General features: G+C 39.8%; 1 protein-coding gene across 2 annotated transcripts in view; it reads left to right on the plus strand.

Annotated features, from left to right (window-relative positions):
- The window catches only part of epha4b (eph receptor A4b), a 96,857-nt gene that overhangs the window by 44,680 nt on the left and 26,675 nt on the right, over window positions 1-25,502 (plus strand). For both annotated transcript variants that reach the window (XM_028975616.1, XM_028975617.1), the window contains exons 4-8: window positions 9,700-9,855; window positions 15,112-15,447; window positions 16,768-16,880; window positions 19,331-19,493; window positions 21,338-21,446. In XM_028975616.1, coding sequence (XP_028831449.1) covers window positions 9,700-9,855; window positions 15,112-15,447; window positions 16,768-16,880; window positions 19,331-19,493; window positions 21,338-21,446 — 877 coding nt within the window. The remainder of the gene's footprint in view (window positions 1-9,699; window positions 9,856-15,111; window positions 15,448-16,767; window positions 16,881-19,330; window positions 19,494-21,337; window positions 21,447-25,502) is intronic.

Genomic DNA, 25,502 nt, shown 5'->3' on the forward strand with positions numbered 1-25,502 from the left:
ACCCAAAATGGGTCAGAAATGGGTCAGAAATCTACAAACTTGTGATTAAAATGACAAAAATAAAAACAATTCTACAGCTATACATACTTCAGTAATGGAATTTTATTTATGAAAAAACATGTAAAAACATGTCCATATGAATTTAAGACATTTTTCTCATCTTCACCTCAGCATTAAGACAATTTTTATGAAAATGTATGAAACTGTATCACAGAAACACTGTGACTGAAGTCAGTAACAATGCATCAAACTGAAGTCAGACAAATTAACTTTAGAAAAACGTTATTTGACATGTGAAAACTTTTCATTACATTTACATTATGCATAAACATCAATAGATACTAAGATATACGAGTCATCTGTAAGAAACACACAACAAAGCATGAATTAAGAACATGCAACTATGCAGTAAGAAGCAGAGTTGGTAAAAATAAACTTGCAACTTTTCTAAAATGTGCCCTCTGTAAAAAAAATAATACAATACTAGACACATCTAGCACAAGAAGAACCAAACAAAATGAACAACTGCAAGCCTATTTGCTCTAATCAGTGCAAAGTAATTGTGCAACAAACCAGACACAGGCATAAAGAGCTGTGCTAGAAGAATAATTGTGTCTTACCCTGCTAGCTCATTCTTCAGCTTCTGAACCTTTGGAGGTAGCTCACTTCAACCTAAATTTGTGAAAAGTGTTTTTCAAGCACTTCAGGTACTGCAGGTGAAGTGTGTAGGTAAAGCCAAACAAGAGGCACATAGCTTGAGGTAGGTTGGTGAGTGCTTCCATTGCAAGGTTGCCCTCTAGGAGGCCCTTGAGGGGTTGAGTTGTGGCAATGCTGGGCTTGCAGCACTGTTGTCCTCATAACAGAGGATACCCACTGGGATGTCCATGGAGTCTCCCTCATTAAGACTCTACATAGTGCAAGAAACAAGACAAACAGAGAAATTAACAGCAATTTGTCTACAATCAGCTATATAGAATTATTTAATATTATAATTTTTATAATTCAATGTGGTTTTATTTTAGGCACTGTAAACAAGCTCTTTTGTGTGCATTTATATATAGGCGTCTTTCATGTTGTAGTATATTACACAATTTGATATTTGAATGGTACAAATGGAGAAAGGGTTTACTCACTGAACTGCTCTTGAAGAACATAGACGAGTTATGATTGGAAGTCCTCTCAGGACAAGGCATCTAATGGCTGTTGGCTCTGTGCTCTGCAAAAAGGTATAAAACACACTTGAATGTAGAACAAAACAAATATATATTATATCAGTTTATTTGTCCATGTAGAGAAATACCACAAGGGAAGGTGGGAGAACAAGTTTATGAATTGAGCTAACCATAATACCATTACAAGAAGAAAAAAAAGAAATATCAACCCACCGTTGTGTGTTGTAGCAGGTCAGCTAATTGCTTTCCTATCCGACCTGTCTTCTTCTTGAAATTTTCATCAAACTTGGACACAACTCATCAAGAACACCAAAGAACTCTTCTTTAAGATTTCTACCAACAATCCTGTTAAAATATGCTCAGTTTTGATATTCAGGCAGAATTATTTATAACACAAATAAACCTCCCTGAACATGATGTATGTAAAACAAATAAGAAAAAAAATTAAAGGACACATTCACAAACCTGCTTTCAGTGAAAAGTGCTGACCAGCGTTGGATCATCTGGTTGATGTCAGGCTCACCCTTTACAACCTCCTCTCGTCTAAGAGCAAATGTGATTCCTGATGCAAGCAAGGAAAGGGCTTAGTTCTTGCATAAGTTCCATGTTTTAGCCTGTAATGTTTAAAAAACTGTGCTCTTCTCGCAGATATCAGAGCAGTACTTGTATTTCCAAAGCATTTTAAAGTGGCTTTAAACAAAACTAGTAGTGCAAAAAAAATTGGCAAAATGCTGAAAGTGGGTGTTTACTTTTTCAAACCTACATTGAAATAATTTGAATTCTACAAAACTGTGTGTAAAGAAGTAGAGAGCTACTCTAAAAACACAATGCTCCAAGTATCAAATGCTTCACTTAAGACGACCTCATAATTTAGAGACATTCAAATGCATGTTTCAAACTACAAATGTTCCAGCAGTTTCTAATTTGTAGTATTTGAAAAGAGAAAACAACTCACCTTGTTCACCCACAAAATGGTTTCCTCGTTACAGCAAGCAGAATTATTTTAAAAGGGTCCAAACTTGAGAAAAACAGACAAATGTAGACAGAAAGGTATACTTCTAAAATACAACATTAAACCAAAACCCCCTTTCATAGTGTATATGCAAAATAAAGCTTACCGATCTCCGTGTAAGTGAATACACACACAAATTGGTGGTGCCAATGCAGTCGCAAGATATTAAGCAGTGTTAGCATAGCAAGTGTTAGTTAGCAAGATATGAAGCAGTGAAGGTTGCAGAAAACTTCTAAATTTCTCCTCTCTCCTTCCCCCCTTCAGAATTTTTTTCCCGCCCGTCTCCTACCCCCACGGCTTTCTCTCAGAAAATTATTTTTTCGCCCTTCAGAAACGTATTATTTATCGCCCCTCAGAAACTAAAGACGGTACAAAGACAATGGCGGCTTCTCTCGCTGATGTCCCTGGTAGCTGACGTGACGTGCGTGCTCTCTTTCAGATCCGTGTTCCCAACCCAGCACCGCTGGGTTACAGATCAAGACCGGTTTTCAACCCAAATTGGGATAAATCAACCCAACAACAGTTTCAACCCAGCATTTGGGATGAAAAAAAAACCCAGCGTTATTTACAGTGTATGAAGTGCTTTGAGAGGCTGGTTCTGTGGCACATGAAGACCCAACTCCCACAGATGTTGGACCCACTTCAGTTTGCTTACTCCCCGAACTGCTCCACAGACGATGCAATTCTGTCCACCCTCCATGCAACCCTTTCCCACTGACACTTACGCCAGAATGCTGATTACTGATTATTCAGCTCGGCATTCAATACTGTCATCCCTCAGAAGCTGGTAAGGAAGTTGAACCTGCTGGGAATAAAACTCTCCACTCTGCAGCTGGATTGTGGACTTCCTAACCGACAGGCGTCAGTCTGTGTCTATAGGAAATAACACCTCCACAGGTTCCCCACAAGGATGCTGCTCAGCCCACTGCTGTTCACTCTGCTGACATACGACTGTGCTGCACAGTATAGTTCGAACAACATCATCGATTTTGTAGATGACACAATAGTAGTGCCTACAGAGAGGAGATAAAACATCTGGTGGATTGGTGCAAGAGCAACAACCTGACACTCAGTCACCAAGACCAAAGAGATGGTTGTCAACTTCAGGAAGAAACCAACTGTCCCCACCCCACTGAACATTGATGAATCTTCTGTTAAGGTCCTCAGCAGTGTGAAGTTCCTTGATGTGCACATGACAGACAACCTCTCCTGGAGCCTCAACACCACCAAGAAAGCCAAGCAACGTCTGCACTTCGTCAGAAAGCTGAAGAAGGCCAATCTCCCTCCTCCCATCCTCAAATTGTTCTACCGGGGGACCATTGAGAGTGTTCTCTGCTACTTTATCACTGTCTGGTACTGGAACTGCACTGTCACTGAGCAGAAGGCCCTGCAGCAGATAGTGAAGACTGCAGAGCGCATCACCTGGGTTCCACTTCCACTCATCACTCAACTCTACACTTCCAGCCGTATGCACCTCCTAAAACTGCTCATTTTGCAAATTGTTGTCTTGTCTGAAATATTCTACATATGCTTGAACCAGTCAATGCACAGCCACTTAGAAGCATCTTACATTATGTTGTCCTGTTTGACCTTGTTCAGAACATTTTACAGTATTTTATAGTCTTTATAGGTATTTAGTGTGAGTTTACAAAATAATTCAGTGCACTTTTCTTTTGTAAATTCATGTGTAATCTACAATATTTGTAAATATAAATATGCATATATATATGGGTGGGGTCTTTGTGTCAGTATTTCAATACACTGTATACTGTGTATACTGTTGTATTGACAATAAATTTTGCTGGAATCTTGAGTCATATGCACAAACCTCTGCTGCCTTCCTAACTGCCGATTGATTGCTGCCTTAATGAAAACACATTGATTTATTATTATTATTATTATAGTAATGCATATTTAGAAAGTGTTCTCAGAGAAAAGGTGAGGATTGTACTGCATTTTCCCTTGGAATTTTGGTGTAAAACCAAGCCAAGCTCAGTTCTACCAAATAACTGCGACCAGTGACCCTAGATGTTGTGCCACATGACCCCCAAACACACTGTGATAAGGGAGTCAAGAGAAGGATTGTGAATGATCCTTGAGTGAGATCAGCCATGAGGAAACCCACATACACCTGATACACTACTTTTCATTAATGCAACCTCATCGTATGCTGCCTCTCTTAACTTTAATAGCTTTAGTCAAGTCTTATTATTGGGATAAAAAGCAACGACATTTTATGCACAGAGCATATTTTCATTTTTCACATGCCTTTGGTTTTAAATACATGTGATGTGACCCTGTTTTTTAAGTGCCTTTATTTATGAGCCAAGAGCTTGGGTGCCATGTTAAGGTGCTGTTTACACGGTATCATTTAATTAAAAGACAAAGTGATTTGAATTATGGCTGACAAAGTGCAGGGTGGGTGAATGTGTATATTAGATTTTTTTTCTGATGAATTTGGTGTCCTTATAAAAGAAAATGAAAAAGGTGTACTTCAGTGCTGAAGAATGGATAAGGGATCAAATACTTTCCTTGACATTTCAAGGTGTGGAATGTGGTGAATGTTTAAGTTTCCCACTATGTTCCTTATGAAATATATTATTATTTGTTAATCTTTAAATGAATATGGTAGGTTTTAGTGCTTGCATTTGTTTATATTACAATCAACAGAAATATCAAGACTCCTTTGTATGCAGTAAATGCAGCCTTTTTGGGGGTATTTTCTCCAAAGAAGAAAATACCCCGTGTGGCCTTGCTGGACTCATCTGTCTGACCTGTCCACTAAAAGTATTCTGTCCTCTGCTTTGCCTTGACATTGAAACATTTTCACAAATGAGCTGATAGCTCCAACATCTCATAGATCTTTTTTTTTTTTTTGTTGCAAGTGTCCATATACACACAACAGCATGTGCCATTATATCCATTATATATTGAAATTACACATTTCTGTAAGGGGACAGTGGTGGTCGAGCGGGTAAGGAAGCAGACCTGTAATCTGAAGGTTGTGGTTCAAGGCCAAGGTGCCACTGAGGTGCCACTGACCAAGGTACTGCCCACTGCTCACCAAGGGTGATGGTTAAAAGCAGATTTGTGTGCCATGTGCTGTGCTACATGTTTCACAGTGACAATCACTTCACTGTCAATTTCAGTATTTCCATCCACAACACTGATTTGGATAAGCAGATGGTTGAATGAGTGGATATTTTTATGCACAGCCTATACCACCTGTATCTGTGAATAGAAGGTGCTCAGGGACATTCGGTACCCTTCAAAACCTTCAGGAGCAGATGCTGGCAGCTAAATCATATGAATCGGAGGTGAAGTGACCTTTTGGTCAGAGCTAGAGGAAGTGAATCAACTCTGAGTCAGACTGAGGCCGATGTGAGGAGTTTTGATGGCTGAATAATTCATCCCGTCATTGATTACTCGTTTGACCATTGAGTTTGATATTACTGCCGAGAAGAGACTATTTATTTATGCCATTCATTTGCCTCCGTACCTGCTTACACAGAAAATCTCCCTGTCTCTCTTGCTGTCTGTTTTTCTTCCTTTCCATCACTCAAGCTGCATTCACCTCAATGTGTTTTTCAGAACAGTTCTGCTGCACCCATCAAAGGCTTTAAACTGAAAGAAATTAGCAATCACATTGCAAGTGCCCACCAACAAATGAAGCACGGCCCGTTAAAATGACAAACGACTGTTTCATAAACACAGTGTGCGTTTGTTGCTGTATCGAATTCTCCAGCCATCAACTTCAGCTCCGACTTTGTGTTCTGCCATCTTTGGACATCATATCTAAAAGCTATTGATCGGCATAAACAGAGAACTGGAGTCAATCGCGTATGAATTTTTAATGGGGCAGGCCTTCTCAAGATATCTGAGATGTAGTTTCTGTATTATTTTCTTCCTCTCATTTGATTTACTACCTGAGTAAGTGCAGCTTCAGTTGGGTATAGGTTAACCCTTTCCGTTTTGATGGTGCACAATTAAACAGTATAGTGCTTGAAGATCATCAACATCAAACACCAATTTTCACCAAAAAAAGCATTTTGGTGCATCAATGTGGGCTAATATGCTGACCGCTGGCACAGGGTTTGACTCTTCCAAGGCCATTTTTATTTCTGTCAAACCCTGCTTCCATTGGGAGTCTGCAAGAAAGGAGTACATTTTCTCCTGGGAGTCCACTCTTTCTCTTCTTGGTATAAAAAAAATAACCCAGAAGGAGAACATCCAGACCCCGTTTTTTTATGTACGGGTTGACTGACTGCCGCTGCATTTTTGTGGTTTTGCTGTGGGACACAGTAAAATTAACTTTCTCTCTCTCTCTCTCTCTCTATATATATATATATATAATGGCAAGCCAAACAGGAAATAAATAATATATATATTGACAGGGAACTGAATATATGGAATGAAAGTCTGAATATATGGAATGAAGTCTGAATATATGGAATGAAACTCGAATATATGGAATGAAAGTCTTAATATATGGAATGAAACCCGAATATATGGAATGAAACTTGAATATATGGAATGAAACTCTGAATATATGGAATGAAACTCTGAATATATGGAATGAAGTCTGAATATATGGAATGAAACTCTGAATATATGGAATGAAGTCTGAATATATGGAATGAACCCCGAATATTTGGGTTTCATTCCATATATTCTGGTTTCATTCCATATATTCAGACTTTCATTCCATATATTCAGTTCCCTGTCAATATATATATAATTTATTTCCTGTTTGGCTTGCGCGCATATATATATATATATATATATATATATATATATATATATATATATATATATATATATATATATATATATATATATATATATATATATATATATATATATATATATATATATATATATATATTAATTGTTTATAGTGTATAGACACTTATTATTCTGTATGTAATCCCATTTAATGCCATGTAGTGGCATTTTCAACATGGTGAAAAGTGACTCTTAATTAACAAAGTTGTCTTTTAGGCCAAAAAATTACATAAAAACACTGATGTACATTTGGTCAACACCAGCACATATCCAATGAATCATTCTTAATTACACATAACTACATAAAATGTATGCGTCGTTAGGAAAACAAAACAGTGGGTTTGTGCCACACGGTGTACCAGGGGCACCATAGCATCACAGCCCATGATTGGACAGGTGAGTGAGTGAATTGCAGTTACTCCACATGGGTGGTGTAGCTGTTGAGGACCTTGTGTTCACTAATGCTGCCTTCTGTATTTGCAGTGAAAGTTTATGTTTTGTTATGAACAAAGCGACCATTTGTGAGAATCAGGAACACTTTTTCATTATAAAGTTTACATTTTGAAGGTCACTGGGGCTGTTGGGTGCCAGTTGCTTCTCCCAACAGCCCAATAACTTTGAATAACATGGCCACAGCGGTTGAAGTCCAATGTATTAGTGTGTGCCCGTGATAGACTAATTTGGAATGCAGCCAGGGCATAGCAGCCAGGCAACCCCCTTCAGTGGGCCATCTCTTCCACCATGGGGGGCATTAAGCCCAGGCCGCTCAGCATGCGATTAGGTTTCTCCAACACGGCGCCATCCGAACCCTGCAGCACCCACGGGGTTCCTCTGAGCAATGCACCCGCTAGAACTCTAAACACTTTACTCCCTCTCAACACTAACTATGTCCTTTCATTGACTCTGGCTCATTGAACAAGGATTTAAGGCATTAGGGTGCTTTTTGAAAGGTAGCATGTGTTTGCAAATCAAGCACGACAAAGCAAGTGCATTTCTAGCTACAACAAAGCGCATCAGCGATGCGGAGCTATCCGTATTGGACTGCTGCAGTTAGCACATTCTGTCTGTCCGCAGCAATGAATACAGTGCCTGTGGCTATGATGCTTCCTGAATGAACACAGCTTTGGGTTTTATTAACTTTAACTGCAGCACAACATCATTCTGTCGACCATGCTGGTTTTTGAGTTAGAGAATGCGGTATCCATCTACTGTATTTGAATTGTGTCTATTAAAGCCAACACAGATGCAGTTAACTGCAACACCTTCAGGGGAAATTCTGAGCAGACCCAGAACAGAATAAAGCAGACTAATACTTTTTTTGTATACTGTCACCATATTTCCACTGTGATGATTAGAATTCTTTTATTTAAGCATTTTTACGTTTGCTATGCCACACATACAGCACATTCAGAAGCACAGCACTACAACTAGAGATTGTAAAATTATGTATAATAAAATTATGTATAATATGTATAACATATAACAGTGCCATTGTAATCTAGATAATATCTGATAATAATCTAGATTAATATCTGACCATAAATAGCCCACTATTGTATGTTTTATTGCAATTATAGAATCCTGATTAAAATATTCAGCGTGACATTAGGTTATAAATAGCAGTCCATAAAAAGCTGCAATGGAGAATCACTGAAGAAAGAGAGATAAAAGCAGAGAATGAAGGCCCAGGGAAGATAAGGTGTGACCAGAGCACGGCCCTGAACCCACCCGCCCGCCTGCTGCCATGAATTTACGGCCAGCAGTTGGGCGCGGCGGCAGGGCTTGATTAAATCCACGACCTTCAGCGCTTGTGTGCGCAATCAACAGGAGGATAAATTCATCACAGCATTGATCCATCAATTGAATTGCGTTTCCGACATTCTCGATCGCTTGACCCCCGAGGCAGATGGGATTGTCTAATTTGCTCGCTGTGCAGATTGCCTGCATGCTCGCACCTAACCGCCCGCAGAATTTACGTCCCCCCACACTCCGCCCATTTCCTATGCGAGACGCACAAACCTCATTTCTGTGCCTGTGAGGTGATCAAATAAATATGCCCCCCAATTCATTAGTATTCACCACCGTGCTGGATTTACATACATTAGAATACATAAAAAATACATATGCAAACTGCAAGTGATTGCTCAGCGTACTTTGGAAGTGTGTTACATACGCTTCTTTCGTCTCATCGCTCCTAATGGTTTTCATGCCAACCGGAGTTCAGGAATGAAGTCTTGGGGGTACATGTTTTCAGATGAACCTACAAATGTGGGGCATTCTTTAAGAAAAAGGGAGGGTTGGGGAGGAGACAGACACAGGCTTTTAAGTGCATGAGGCAGCCACGGGCAGCTCTTCTTCTCATTCTGAAAATGGCTGAAAGAAGTCTCTAAGCCCGCGGTTTGTTTGTCCAATTGCGGAGTGTGCACTCGGTTTGGTAAAAGGGGCGTCCTGGGGATGCTCAAAGAAATATTTCGCAGTGTGTTTGGCAGTAAAAAAGCCTTTAGTCATTTTTATTTTAGTTAATTCCTGCAGTCTGAACGTTTTTCATCTTTTAAATGACCTAGTTTTCAGAAGATGATCACTGTAGTGACTTTTGCTAGAGGACTTTTTGTAAGCTTCAGGGAACTGTGTGTGCATGTTTTGGTTTTTATAGATGAAAGAAGTAGATAAAAATGTAATTGGTATGACATTAAATTAAGCCCCCCTGTTTTGATTTATCTGCCCTTACAGCCTGCAGACCTGGATCTTATAAAGCTTCCTCTATGGACACCTACTGCACCAAGTGCCCCCCACACAGCTACTCCCCTCAGGAGAAGGCATCAGAGTGTGCCTGTGATAAGGACTTCTACAGGACACACACAGACCCGCGCTCCATGGCCTGTACACGTGAGTGAAAGCACACAATTTTTAAGATGAGCATTTTTAGTGGAGAACAGGATCAAGTTCCTAACTTTAGTAGAACATTAATGCACTATGTATTCATGAGTTCAATTTATGTATTGGTTCAGTGTATATTAATTTCTGTGATCTGTACATGTGTATGTGCACTTTTTAAGACTTTTGAAAGATTACATTTACATTACGGCATTTATCAGACGCCCTTGTCCAGTGTGACTTACAATCAGTAGTGACAGGGACAGTCCCCCTGGAGCAACTTAGGGTTAAGTGTCTTGCTCAGGGACACAATGGTAGTAAGTGGGATTTGAACCTGGGTCTTCTGGATCTAGTGTGTGTTACCCACTAGGCTACTACCACCCTACGAAAGATAATGTACACGATTACAGAGTCGTCATTTGTTTATTTCAATTAAATTGTTTTGCCAACCAAGATTTTGCTAACTGACACACAAACGAACGACATCTCCTATCTGTGTACTCTGTGTGTAGTAGCAGAATTCACCATTTCTGCTCAATGTTGGTAGTGGCAGCAGTCAGTCTTTGCTATGATTGGCCATATTTGCAGAAAGGTTACAGTGATTAAACAAAACAAATGTAGATTTGGTTCAATGCGTGCAAGTCGTGTGCGTGTGATTGTGTCTGCGACTTACTTAAATACAGACAATATTAACTGAAAGCATAGAAAATGTTAATTATGAATTTAATTTGGGTGCTGCGTCCAGTGTCCTGGGATGGGCTTCTGTAGTGCTACCCTGAGTAGGACTAAGCGGGTATGGAAAGTGAGTGAGTGAATTGGAGATGTATGCATGCAATGTATAAAGAAATATATAGAACAGAGGGCCATGGTCCTTACATAAGACACTGGTTGCATTGAAATACCCTTGTACTCTCCAAATCCCTCTTAGCCCTTAATTTCAGAAGAGAATAAAGCATTCAATTCAAAGCTATATTGAATTATGTGGCAATAATGATAAAAATCTGGTTTATTGCACAAATAATTATATGTGACACAATCAACCCTAATAGTTTGTAATGGAGATGGGCTTCAACATGTCATGTTCCCTGTGCTATTAGAGTCAGTCATTTCTCTTCACAGCATTTACAACAACAGTGATGTCTCCACTGTGATGCGAGGAAACCCAAGAGGCAGAGATGGGCAGAGAAAGAGTGATAATGAGAGGGCAGATACCACAGAATTCACCCAAATCACTATTTATTGTCAGTTATCAGTGTTTTCTTTTCAATCCATCGGCGTGAATGGGGCTGAATGACCTTTATTGTACTTAAAGAGCCTGGAGTGGCATTTCAGTAGTAAAAGGCAGCCCATGGAGAGAGGCATGTGAATTATATTTATTTTTAACCCCTGAAGTGTTTGTGACAGTTATCAGTTATTAGTTAAAAGTTATATCAGCTATAATTAAACAGTTCCACTGACAATGCATCATTCAGAAAAGGCATTATATTAATGCACTAAAGACATTGAATCCAGATTAAATGTTCAAAATAAAGCACAATCCAGTTTGTCAAATGTGGAAATTCATTGTACATGATGAACATTTATGCTGTTGCTAAAATTATCATTAATTTAATGATATCCTTACGCATTCTTGAACCTTTGTAGTAAAGAAATCCCAGAGGTTCATCTATGAAGATCTTAATTATCTTAATGGTGTTCAGAATACAGACACTGGGCAAGATGGGTGGTTGTTTGTACATGGTCCTCATCAGCCAGGAAGCAGCCAGGAGGTGCTAATCTAATTAGAGAGCAGCGAAACGTAAATCAGACCCAGACTGACACACATGTGGCAGTGATGTTTCCCACACCACAGACAGATGAGACTACACGCGTCTCTATTGTCACATTTTTGAATAGAGGCGGAAGCTCACAGGAAAACAGAATACACACAATAACACATTACACAAAAATACACTCAGGGCAATGTGACTTTTTTTATTACTGTTTTTTTATACCAAATGTGTTGCTTTTATAAAGATTGATGTAAAAGCACTAATAAGAAATAAATAATTATATTTAAGGACATTAATGAACATTATAAGTGCTTGCGATTATTTAATCAAATAATGGAGTAAATTTACTGCCCAGTTCAATTCACTTAAAAGCTACATTACAGCTGAAGTGATATACACTCACGGGTGTGTTATTTTATCTCAATCAATCAGATTTTATTATCAGAACATTTTAAAAGGCTTCATGTAAAAACGATGTATACACCATGCACAGACACACACACACACACACACACACACTTCCTTGATTGTTGAGTGCTAGATGGACTCTCTCCCTATCATCCAGTTAGATGGACAGCAGAAACGGTGGGACTGAGTCTGGTATTAGGCGGGGCGTGCGTTGCAGGTGTGGGCATCATGCGCGCTATAATCTCACTCAAGTCGAGCCTGATTAGGCACAGGTGTGTGCTCTTGTTCTCATTCGCCTCCGCTGGCTGGGTACACGCCAGGAGATGATCACCTAAAGACCCCCCTTCTCACCAAAACTGCCTGAAATTACAGCCCAGCTGCACAGAGAGAGAGAGAGACGGAGACAGAAATAGAGCGCGAGGGAGCTAGAGCGGCAAAGCTGGAGCGCGTACAGAGAGAACTTATATTTCTTACAGCAGCACATTTACACGTCTCCATATTCCTCATGAATAAACTGCATAAAACACTTCAAACTATTTATAATAATCATCATGTTCTGAGAAAAAGCACATTCAAGGAAGACCCTTACATCCACTGTAGATGGAGAAAATCAATGTAGATTTAGAGGGAAGACGGAATTAAAATGCTGACAATCTGTCTGTGTCTTTTGTTTGATAGCAGATGCTGTGCCTTGCACAATTGGAGTCAATTTCAGCAGAGAAAACAAATGTGAACTGTTAGATTACAAATTTAAGAACCTGTTGAAAATATGATGATCTTATGTGCTGACATAGCAGCATATGAAAAGGTGCAGTACATTGTATTTTGCATTTAAGGTGACATCAGACAATTGATTGATTGGATTGATGATTTGATTAGGACTGGTGTGAGTGGTTCATTTGCAGGCTTTTTTTTGGGGTCATCACCCAGGTGCTTGATCTTTAGATCTAAGCACCACCCCCTAAATGTATATAAAGTACAATGTATCCCTGTCTTGCCGGTTCAAATCCCGATCCGCCAAGGTGCACTGAGAAAAGCACCGTCCCCACACACTGCTCCCCGGGTGTCATGGCTGCCCATTGCTTACACAGGGTGATGGGTTAAATGCAGAGGCCAAATTTCACTGTGTGCACTGTGTGCTGTGCTTCTGTGTATCGCATGTGACAATCACTTCACTATAAAAAGCAGGGGGCATCTGAATAAAGAGAAGCTTCTGCTTCAAGATATCCAAAACGTCTCCTGGTCTCTAAGGAAAAATTATGCCACCAGAACCGAACCAAACAGGCAGGGAAGAGACAGCATCTTGAGCTCATATTTGCCAGACTGAACAGATATGAATGTGATATTTCAGGAGAATAGATATTTCTTAAGTTTGTTAAGTAATAATTGTGGCAGTTAAATAATTATCTCATAGCTCACCAGTTGTGTGTGTTTTTTGATACAAAACTGAAACACACATTTATTTGGCAACACTCCTTGTGCTCCTTTGCATGTGTGATGTATTGACAGGAAGCGGTTTAAATTATCCATAAAATTAGAAGTTGGGTTCAGGAGAACCTCTCATTTTTTAAACTTAGTTTCTAAAAACATCATTTAAGTTAGTCGTCCTGACGACACATTTGATGTGACATTAGAACACATATCCCAAGCACTACATATATTATGGTGCTTTGAAATTAGCCAGACAGACAGATTTACAACAAATGTTTACAGATATTTATGTTTACATATGATATTTACCAAAAAAAAAAAAGGAATTGAAAATTCATTTTTTGTCTTCATGCATCAGACCCTGCCATCAGAAGCCATTCCTCTCATTCGTTCTCTAATGTCTGTCCACTCTGAGCCTGAGAGAGAGCCTGTCTGTCGGGGGAGCACCCAGGGGATCAGTCGTCACCTGTCCACACTCTGGATCTGATGAAATATCATCACAGGGGCCGTTTAAAGCCCCCCTCCCTCTATGATCCTTCCATTTTATTTCTGCAATCCTGGAATTATCTCATCAATTCCCTCAACCCCAGTAGCGAGGCTCGCTTTAAAGAAAAATGAGACGGACTGATCAATAATGCTTTTTAAACAATGAACACACAGGTATCAGAAAACACACATGGGCATGAAATACACACACTGCACAGACGGGAGTGAGGATATAAAATGAAATACATGCACCCACGCCAACCCATGAATACACACGTGATACATATTACAAGCAAATTGCAAAAAGGATTCACATAAAGAAAAATAAGACCTACGTGGAAGGTAGTACAGTATTATTACAGTAAAAAAAAAAATTACTGTTATCTTTACATGTTCTACATTGTTCTGTTGTCCATTTTCTAGACTACATTTCCCTTATTTCATGGATTCGCAAGCCATTATAAATATAATCAGTTTTGTTAATATTGTATAATATTGTATTGCATACTATATTCAAAGGATGTTGAATTGAAATGAGAAGAGAGGAGGATTCATACATCACCACAGACACTCTCCATGGGAAATTTATTAACCACAATCCCATGCAGCTCTCGCTGCAACAGCGTCTCCCTGTTTCCCGAGTGACGGAACCTATAAATTGGTTTCCACCTATTTCGTGCATACATTCAGTCAAATTACATTTACTGCATTTCTTACTCAGGGACACAATGGTAGTAAGTGGGATTTCAACCTGCGTCTTCGGGTTCATAGGTGAGTGTCTTACAGACTAGGCTACTACCACACCAAATTAATGTATATTCTGGTGGCATAAACATTAGCATTCAACATTTACATTGGATAATTACATTGTCTTGAAATATTAAAAAATAGCATTGCCTTGGAATATTGGCATTATCCATTTAAATACCTACTGCTGTCAATGTTGCCACATTAATTTTCAAATGCAATCCATGTAAATTTTTCATATTGGCTGACTCCTGTGCATACACCAGTAATCCCAGCACATATTCTTTCCCTTTCACTATTATTTCTGAAAAGTAAAGTAAACTGTATGACTGAGGAGATGTACCCTGGTGAACTTAATGGCAACCTAAATCCATTTTTCGTCAACTGTAGCAAGCTGTCCCTTCTCTTTCCCTCATGACCCCAGGTTCCCCCTCTGCTCCAGAGAACCCCATCTCCACCATAAATGAGACATCGGTGACATTGGAGTGGAGCCCACCACGAGAGAATGGCGGCCGCGGCGATGTCACCTACAGCATCCACTGCAAGAAGTGCTCTGGCGATGGCAGGAAGTGTGGGCCCTGCGGCAGCGGCCTGCACTTTGTGCCACGACAGTTTGGCCTCAGCGACACCAAGGTCCTGGTGACTGACCTGCAGCCCCACACCAACTACACCTTCAGCATAGAGGCTGTCAACGGAGTGTCTGACCTCAGCCCCAGCCCCAAACAGCTGGTGTCTGTCAACATCACCACCAGCCAGACAGGTACAACATTTCGTTTCTCTCTGCTTTCCTTTCCCTTCTTTTTCTTTCTTGTACGAGTCGTTCTGCTGCAAAACACATTTATATGGTGTGATTAAGAAAAGGATTTATTCATATGGATTTAGAAAACTGGCCTTGAGCTGAGGAAAAAAAAGACATGCATGTGTGTATATGTGCGTTGTGTGTTTGTGTGTGAATTCTTGCGCTGCTCTTGTGCATTAAAATTCCCCCCCTCGTTCTACCTGTCACTTCTTCTCGATTTATTCACCCTGTGTCCTCACACCACTCAAGTGCTGGGCAGCTGTTTGTTTGCCTGTGTCAGCGAGGGTGTGTGTGTTTGCGTGTTGTGTCAGTGATTGAATGACTGTTGGATGAATGTGTGTTTGTGTGTGTGCCTTTACTCATTGCCTTTTAACTAACAGCATATATTGTCAGGATCAGACAAACGATTTACTTTGGTTCACTTTCTTGAATATGCTTTTAAACTAATGTACATTTTTTTTCTTGTGTGTTTGTGTACTGTGACCTTCTTGGATGAGGAATGAAGAGTGAGAGCGAACATACAGATGTTTATCATTCATGATGCATAGCTTCTCCACCTATCTGCATGTATATGTGCAGTCAGTCCAGATCAACTCTACACGCTACACAACTACTCGTATCAAAGCTTCTTATTCACCCCTGAGCTGCATAAAGTGACTTATATTTACTAATTACAGTGGCAGCTCTCCTGAGTGTATTGTTGTATTACTCATGGATGGATGGTATTGGTGGGATTATCGTTATATTCTTAAAACAAAACCACAGGACTGACAGTTCAACCTGTTTGAGAGTGGGTGTGTTAATGGAGGAATAATAATGAGGACGTGTCTGGAGGATCAGGTCATGACAAATTCACACAGACACACATGAGAGATATGAGACACTGAAGGTGTGGGACATGGTGTGAAAATTAAACTAGTTGTCTGATCAGTTGAGGAAGGATTTCTTTCCCTTCTCCTGTCTTTTTTTCCTGCCATGTTATAATAATGTGAAGCTAAAGCAAGTATGAGCATGTGTGTATTACAATAACACAGATAAGACTCTGTTGTGTCTGTATGTATGCAGTACGATGCTCTTTCCTGTGTCCATTACAGAGCACTCGAGAATCTGCTCCCTACTCGCAGCCCATCACACAGGGACATCAATCCCTCACACCTCCGGTCCACAGATGCTGTGATTTCTCATTAACGAAAAGACTGTGATCAATTCCAATCAGGCCTGCCCGACCTCCCCCTCTGCCTTTCTCTCACCCTCCCTCCCCCTCTCTTCTCTTCCCCACAGTCAGCGTCATTCTGAAGGAGAGGAAGAGTAAGGACAGCGTTACTCTTGCCTGGCAGGGGCCTGACAGAGCCAGTGGAGCCATTGTGGAATATGAAGTAATCTACTACGAGAAGGTGTGTCTTCTGTTCTGTTCGGTTCTCCTCTCCTCTCTTCTTCCACCTCCTTCCTGTGTCACTCTGACCCCCATTAGCAGCTGTGATGATTACACAGTGTAAGGCAGAGCTGGAATGAGTAATTGGGGGATAAAACATTGGCGTGCCTTCGAAAATTGAAGCAGCCGGTGACTTTTAAAAGCGTTGACCCCCTGCACGCTCATGTTTCTTTAATTATCACCGTTTCATCCGACACTGATGTCACCCATTCCTGAACACAGAGCATCATTATAACTGGCACTCATGGTTAATATAAAAGCGTGGCCATGTGTCACATAAATTCTGCAGCATCCGAGGCGCGTGGCAGAGATTCCATTGCATTTTTGAACACAGAGCTGAATCCGTAAACGTTCATGCAAGATTTATAACATTAACATTGCCCCTCATTATAAAAATGCTGAAAAGTGTTTATGTGTTTTCTTTTGTTTTAATGTTGCGTGGAAATATTTGTATAATACATCTGCATGCATGAGAGGTAGAACGACCACACATCTTTTTTTTAAATACGTTTGCGTTTTAACTTAATTCAAACTGTTGATGCAAATTCAGGTGTTTTAGACAGTGTGTACGCATTTTATTTTTTCAAACATTAAGCTCACCCCGTTAATCAGACCCAAAGTGAGAGTGTTGAATTAGAAACTTTATAATGAATTATTATTTTTTGAAGCATGTGGAGTTGCTCAGCTCGTAGCATTACAAGGTGGTGTTGCTTACTTTAATCAGGGATGGAGGTGTGTAGGCCAGTGTGGTGCATGCTGGGGGATGATGGAGTGTGGATTTTCCAGCTCAACACACAGATGGGGGTCTGGCAGTAGCTATCTTTTTGCACATTTTCCATTCCAACACACACACACACACACACACAGACTTTTTCTGACCCCGTTTGTCAGTTTGCCTGGGAAAAAATGTCATGTGATTCAGATGAGAGGTTTCACCAATGCCTGCAGAGAATAAAACCATTATAATCAGGCCCCGGCTACACAGCTGAAGGTCTGAAAGGGGGTGGAAGCCTTTCCTCAAGCACACTCTTGCCGCTTGTGCCAACTTCCTTTTATTACAGCAGTCAGTTTTGCTTGACAGCAGGGCTGAGGGTCCATGGCGCTAAATACACATACATACACACCCACTTCCATATGCACGTACCCAAGCTTTATTAACACACTGTATTTATGCAGGCATGTGTGTGAAATGTAGCATGCTGCAGGGCGCAGGTGTGAATTGAAATGTTCATCACTTGCACTGAATTATCATCATCATGATGATGAAGGGAAGTAGGAACCAACAGCTGTGAGAGAACAGCCTTCACAGATGAGAGAAAGTCGGTCACAGGGCCGTTTGGAAATGAGAAAAAGAGCACAGCCGGGCAGTGAGTTGGCACAACCATGAAATAATATTCCTGATTAATCCTGCTAATCCCTCGTTCTTATTAGAACTGAGCGCAGCCCCACAGAAGGGGGTGAGGGGGTGACTCTCTTGGCAGTGACTGTTTGATCCATTTCCTCGCAGTGTGAGCTGCTGTGTAATAACTGAGAGTATGAGATGTGCATGAAGCTTTAGGTCATATCAGGGCATTCTGGAGAGACATATCAGTGTCCACTATTCTTACAATTTATTCTTACAACCCATCTTAGACACTACAGCTGTCCAATCTAAATCACACACAAGCTCTATTGAGTCAAAAATGTATTCATGTTCAGCTCACCAATCCTGTAAATGTAAAGACTGGAGCTGCTTGCCACTCAGTCATCTTTTGAGTTTACCAGGAACGATCCTTTAACAGGAATCATGGTAATATTGATAATAGTACTCAGGTACTAATAAAATTTTCTATTGATTTTGATATCATTTAACAATTGTATCATTACCCAAAATCCAGTTTTGCATTTGCTGGTCCACAGAAATCACGGACAGACTACAAATATTTTTAACAGGCATTGCAGCAGGCAGCCCCTCCCCCGACTACCTGGAGGACCCAATGATTACATGAGAGGCGCTTTAAACATAATTCTGCAGCACCAAGCTTGCTAGAAAATGTAAAAAGCAGGAGCACTCTCTGGAAGTATTTCGGATATCAACCAGATGAATGAGGAAAAACTAAAGCCCATTTGCAAGAAGTGCTTCAAAGTTGCCGAGCAGCACAACAAATTTGGCAAAACATTTGAAACATCACAACATATGTGCAAGAGTTTTGTGAGTTTTGTAAAGTTGTGGTTGTTGTAATATGAATATTTTAATTGCTACCTTTGAAGTAAGTTAACCATAAGAATGGCTGTGTCTTCATTTCTCTCCCCACGATTTTTAATTTTCTAAATGCACAATGCGCATCTATTTTTCCACTTCTGCAGCATGAGAAGCGAGTAGTGTTTTTAAACACCATGTGAATATCCATTCTGTGTTTCACCCCATTGCAGAACCAGAGGGATCAGAACTACACTGTCTTGAAGACCAAGTCCAACATGATGACAGTGGAGGGGTTGAAGCCAGGCACCACCTATGTGTTCAGGGTCAGGGCACGCACAGACGGAGGCTATGGGAACTATGGCGGAGAGATAGAGCTAGAGACCAGTCATGAGGGTAAGATCAGAATGTGTCAAGAATATTACCTTTTACACATAAACACACACACACACACACACACACACACTAATTTATATATATATACATGTTTAATGCATACATGCAATAACTATATGTTAAATAATATAATTCTAAACTTAGTAGCCAAACCTTACTATCCAAATTCTATATATAAATATTTTAAATTCTGAACACACAGAAATGTTTGTTTTGTTGTGTCAAATCAAAGTGAATAACTGTGATGAAAAAGAACTGCGATGTACATAAGAATTAGTATTTTACGAAGTGGGGAACCCAAACACACTCACATTCTCTTGCTCTTTAGCCTACAGCACTCTGTTCCTCACCTTTTCCATCTAACCTCTATGTCCCCGTGCTCTCCTGTTTCTCTCCCCCTTGCCCCTGAGAGGGGTTTCACTCTCCAGCAGAACAGATGTGGGAGGGGAGGCCGTGTAATCTGCGTGGTTTTTCATGCTGTGAACTGAAGTGTGTCTTATTTACTGACCTCCTCCCCGGGAGGCACATACAGTACACATCATTAAATGTCTCCAAAGACAATGGCAGCCCTGCTTTAATCCCTCTGTCTGTGTTTTTTTATTTTTTAGATCAAGCAATCTGGCTCCACTTCAAAAGATGTAGGGGGGCATTCAACACGAGAGTCAGAGAGCAGTATGCCCCTCATTTAGAATGTGGTCTCGGCCCACTGACTCTCTTTGGAGTCGTTTCACAGAGAGCACCAGTCTGAAACGCTCCAATTCAAACCCACTCCACTCATGAATCAATCAATTTAATTATGCTTTGTGAAAGACTTTCTAAAAACTGTGACAGCACTCAGCCTCAGTGACATCTATCCAAAGTGAAAAATGACTTCAGTGTGGAATGTGTTTGTCATGGTTGTCTTCCTACAAAAATATTACATGTAAAAGGTCTTTGGCTAGGATGAATACCACATCCATGTAATAGGTCAGAATCCCAGACAGGACGTAAAGAAAAAACGTATATTTATTTATTTTTTAGTTATTTTTTCAATATGTTAAATATTTATAATTAATATTTTTAAAAATCTGTTACTTTAGTGTTTTTATGATTCATAAAATTCAAGGTTCCAGATTAAAATGCACAAAGCAAACACTACCTTGTGTTAAAATATTTACAAAATGCAAATTATACTGTTGCAGTTCCAAGGAGAAGTGTGCAATCATTTGAGCAATCATAAAAATGATTGATTTATCCACTTATATTTACCAAAATATGTTTACTTGTTTTTCACCAGTTTTTTTTTTCAATTGTTGTTGTGTGTTACTTCAATCATCATTTTACGAGCTTTCTGGTTTTATTTCCCTGTTCTTTTCTAACTCTGAGTCATACTATACCCACACATATTTATTATGTTTAAATGGATTATAATTTATTCTACCCAGTATTTTTGGAATTTATTTAGGATTGCCTCATAAAAATTGAATTCTTATAAAATTCAGAGGGGCCACTGTAGTTCCACGTCTCCTGACTGAGTTTGGAGCAAACGTGGTTCTAAATCAATCCCTGTTCCTGGGCATATTAATTTTCCAGAGAGGGGCAGTTACTCAAAGCAAAGCGCCTGCCTTGATAAACGATCTATTTGTTTTGTGTAATCGGTCGATTGAAGCAGCATAAAATCCATAAGTCTGCAGTGAAATTTTTAATCCGGCAGCTTGTTATTTCAAATGTAAACATATCCATTTGGGTGGCAGGAGAAAACGAGACAATTGACGTTGGCATTCACCATGCTGCTGGGAATTAAAATTCTCTTGGGCTGTACTACAGACACATTTACAGTCTCTCCCACTTAACTTTTTTCATAGACATGCTGGCAATCGGAGATCCTAACCAGTCTACCATCTTGGCCGTGTCCATAGCTGGAGGCATCGTCCTGCTGATCTTCCTGGTGGCTTGTTTTGTTGTGAGTGGCAGGTAAGGTCCCTTCTTCTGTTTTATTTTTTATTCCTGTTCTGTAAAATGATTATGTTGCTAAGAAAGTTGTTGTGTCTGTGGCCCATCTGGGTGTCTCCTTGCACTTCTCGTTCCCTTGCATGCTAATTAGCGTACTTGTTACTTCTCACTGTTTCTGGTGGCTTTCGTTGGTAAATTTGTTGTGGATGGGTGATTGGATTGAACTAAATATTTCAGATATCCTGCTTTGTCACAGTCATGCTGAAAAAATACACATGCTGTTGTTATTATACAGTTCCTACATTTTATTAAATTAGAAACTGCATTGAACAAAGACACTGGAATTAGTTTCTGGACCAATTGTTCCTACAGATTGTGTTAATGGCGTATAATGTGGTAGTGATTCCAGAAATGTTCAGTACTGCAGTCACTGATGTTTATGTGATGACTGTGGAAATCTGGTTCCTCAACAAAGCCTTGTTCAAAGGTCTGCAGATGTGACTGTTCCCAAATCCTTCTACTGGTAGTTGCAGAACAGAAGGTTCTCTTTCAGACCATGCACTGCCTCCAAACTGCCACACTCATAGTTAGCCTAATAAACTGCCAGAGCCTTATTAAAATAGGTCTGGAGTGAAAACAGTCTGACAGGGGCTCCTCCAGGAGCAGGATTCGGAAACAGGACCCAGACTGCATTATAGGGTCACTAGTGACTGGCCTCAGATCTAATCAGCCCTCTAATATCCAGCATGGCATATGCTAGTGGTTCCTGGTGTGACTTTTTCTCCCTACTAGCATATATTTCAGCTAAGACAACAGACATATTAATTATAAAAGAATGACATTTGTATTTTTAAAGAGAAATAATAGACATTAAAATGATATTTTGTATTTTTACACAGTCCATTCTGTATATATCTGATGTTTTTGTTATGTCTTAGACTAGGCTGAAGTGCATCTAATCACAAACAGAATATGTGTGTGTGTGTGTGTGTGTGTGTGTATATATATATATATGGGATACTGATAAATATAATAAAAAAATTATATATATATTCCCCACCCTAGTTACTGTGCACTATATGTTAAAAAAAGATTTTAAGTGAGTGCACCTTTAAGCAGCATTTATCCTAACAGTCACCTACATTATCTGTCTTTTTTCACCTGTGCATGGGAATTTTGTTTCCCCACAAGCACAGTAATGGTTATGAAGGCACACAGACAAACACACACCATCACAGCAGAAACACACACAGTACTATACACTTTAATCATGTCCTTAATTCATGAAATACCTTAAAAATTTCCTGTTTCTGACAGAAATATAAGAATGATGTAAACAAAACGAATCCTGAGGTCTCTGTAGACATACAAGGTGCTAACCAGGTTTTACTGAAAACATCAATATGTCTTAACAAATTACACTCCTCATTCCTTACCCTTTAGCTCTTTTGGAATTGAAAGGTGAAAAGTTGTGGACTTTTTGGGTGTGTGTGTGTGTGCGTGTTTGTGTGCATATGTTGGGTTATGTGGTTTGTTGTAGACCATCAAAAGATCAATCACAGCTTTTGTCTAAGGATGTGAAATGGACAGGAGAAAGGCGCTACACAGGAATGATGGTGGATTGTGAGAATACATTTACATTTACAGCATCAACCAAGTCAGTTATTGCATCACTGCAGCCGATTCAAAAGAGGTCCAAAATTATAATACTATTGTGCAACAGACTCTGGGCATTAAGCCACTAAAGAAAGAAGAAATAAACTTTTAATTGTTGGTTAATGTCTTTGAAGGATTTAGTCCTGATTGCATAATAGTCTCTAATTTAGGAAAACTTTGTGGTCACCCAATTTATAGTAAACCACACCATTCCTATACTTAGAGAAAGTTAAAAAGCAAGAAAATAAAACTAAAAGCAACTAACGTGGCATATGATCCCTAGAGCAAAATTCTTGCAAAACTCAAATGTCACCCCTTCTTGAAGCAATCTACATTACCGTATCCTAGAAGAGCATACCTAGCACTCAAAATAAAACACAGTGAGAGGATTGATGGTTATGGAGAGATAGATGAGAGGGCGGGTGAGAGACAGATTGTTGCACCGTTAGGTGTAATTTCACTTGCGCCCTGCACACTGCCAGCGTCAGCTTTGAAGAAACAGAAGGAATGTTACATCAGGTGGGGCTGGGTTCTCTCCATCTCTCGGTTTTCATTTTCTCTCTTTTCCATTGAACAGCTTTTTTTTTCTATCTTTCCCTCTCCACTTTTTTCTTGTCTTTTTTTTTTTCATTCACATGCCTGTTTTTCGCTTTTTGATTGGACTCGAAGGCCCAAATCTCCTGGGCAGGAGCTTGTGTTTATACCACAGCCTGCGTTGCAGAGCCCAACTGGGAAGACGCTGGGGTTCACCATATGGGGATCTGCATTACCTAGTCTTGCATAAAAGATTAGAATAACACCCTGTGCCAAGCCCTCCCCTCCTCAAAGCGTAACAGAACAAAGAAGCAGAACAAAGAAAGACTTCATCAGAGCTGAGTATTTAGGTTAGCGTACTTTAGGTTTCCTTCTAACGTTTATTATCCCATGAACTGACGTTTCCTTGCCGGCTCGTCTCTGGCCTAGCTTTAGGCACAATTTGGGAACTTTTCTCGTGATTGGACTGAAAGCCCAACTGACCCCACGGTGCCTCTCACTGGCCCACTTTTTCTGAGCAACATGGGAGGGAAACTTTAACTAATATAGCACTTTTTATCTCAAGTGATATAAAAATCACATTTAGACAGTTTGCATCACAATATCTAGTAAATTATAATATTTGTCAGCATAAAGCAGCCAATCTTGACAGGTAGCCCAATACAGTGTATGAACAATATAAACAATATTAAAGTGTGGGCATATGTTTTTATGGTTAGGATGGAGGTTATGGTATAAGTTATGGCAACCACATGGTACTGTGCTTAATGGCCTATATACATGTAAGAAGGCCAGATTCTGGCACTTATTCTTAACATGAATTAAAAATATTTCCTATATTTCAGCTGAATTGAATTCTGACAGACAGATCTAATAACCAAAAAAAACATTTCAGGACATTTTGTTGTGGTAAAAGCTCTTTGATTCTTATAAGATACAATTCTATCCCAAACATCTGAGAACAAACCATTCAGCCAGCTAATGGCTTATGTTATTGCAATGTATGCCATTTAAATCTGCCTGTTTTGTCCACGGGCGAGTTGGCAGTCCAGCAGGTATGCAGGAACAATACAAGCTATTGGCAAGCTGTAAAGTTAGCAGATGGTGTGGACCCATCGAAGTGTGTCTCATTTCCCCTTTTTTCTTCCTCATCTTTTGTTCCCGTTTCCCTAATTAAAATATGCCAGTTTTCTGCTACCAACTGGAATTCTGTTTGCTTGACTTTTATTTTCTGGCCAAAATTTTGAGCATCTGCTCCCCGCCAGCTTCATGTGTAGATCTTTCTTTCCTTTTTTCCCCTCTTAGGTTTGCAAAGGGAAGCTTGTTTTCTTATTTTGTTTGTTTCTGTGCTGAAGATCACTTTTCTTTTGGTCTCATCCTTAGATCGATACCTAAATAAGATGCACCCGGAAATAATCCCAATTGGACACACAGTGGTTGGACTTTTAGTATAGTATTCATGGGAAATGTTGTTTCAATTATATTGATTATAACGGGTCTACAGTATTGAATGTGAGCCTTAAAAAAAAAAGTGAAACACAGCAGGGATAGAAATGTCTCTGTAATCAGTGATGAAATGTTGAGGAAGACTTCCAAGCCTGGCTAATCAGCGAAAAGAAAAAGCTCTTTGTCTTTCGGGAATGAAAAAAGAAAGGAACATCTGTTCATGGCCTTGGGTTATTGGTAAACCTGAACAGTAAGGGAATAGGAAGGTGTTTTGAATGAGTGCATCGGCAGAGAGGAAGATTCTTCCCTGCGCACTGAGTAGGTGTCAGCAAGTTGGCTCTCAGTAGTCATTAGTTGTCCTACAACATATCCTTATTTCAAGTAAAGGTCAGTGCAATTTGACTTGTGGGACGCTGTCGTTCATTTGCAATTTGCATGCAA

This window comes from Denticeps clupeoides, chromosome 4, assembly GCF_900700375.1.
Source record: "Denticeps clupeoides chromosome 4, fDenClu1.1, whole genome shotgun sequence".
Lineage (NCBI taxonomy): Eukaryota > Metazoa > Chordata > Actinopteri > Clupeiformes > Denticipitidae > Denticeps > Denticeps clupeoides.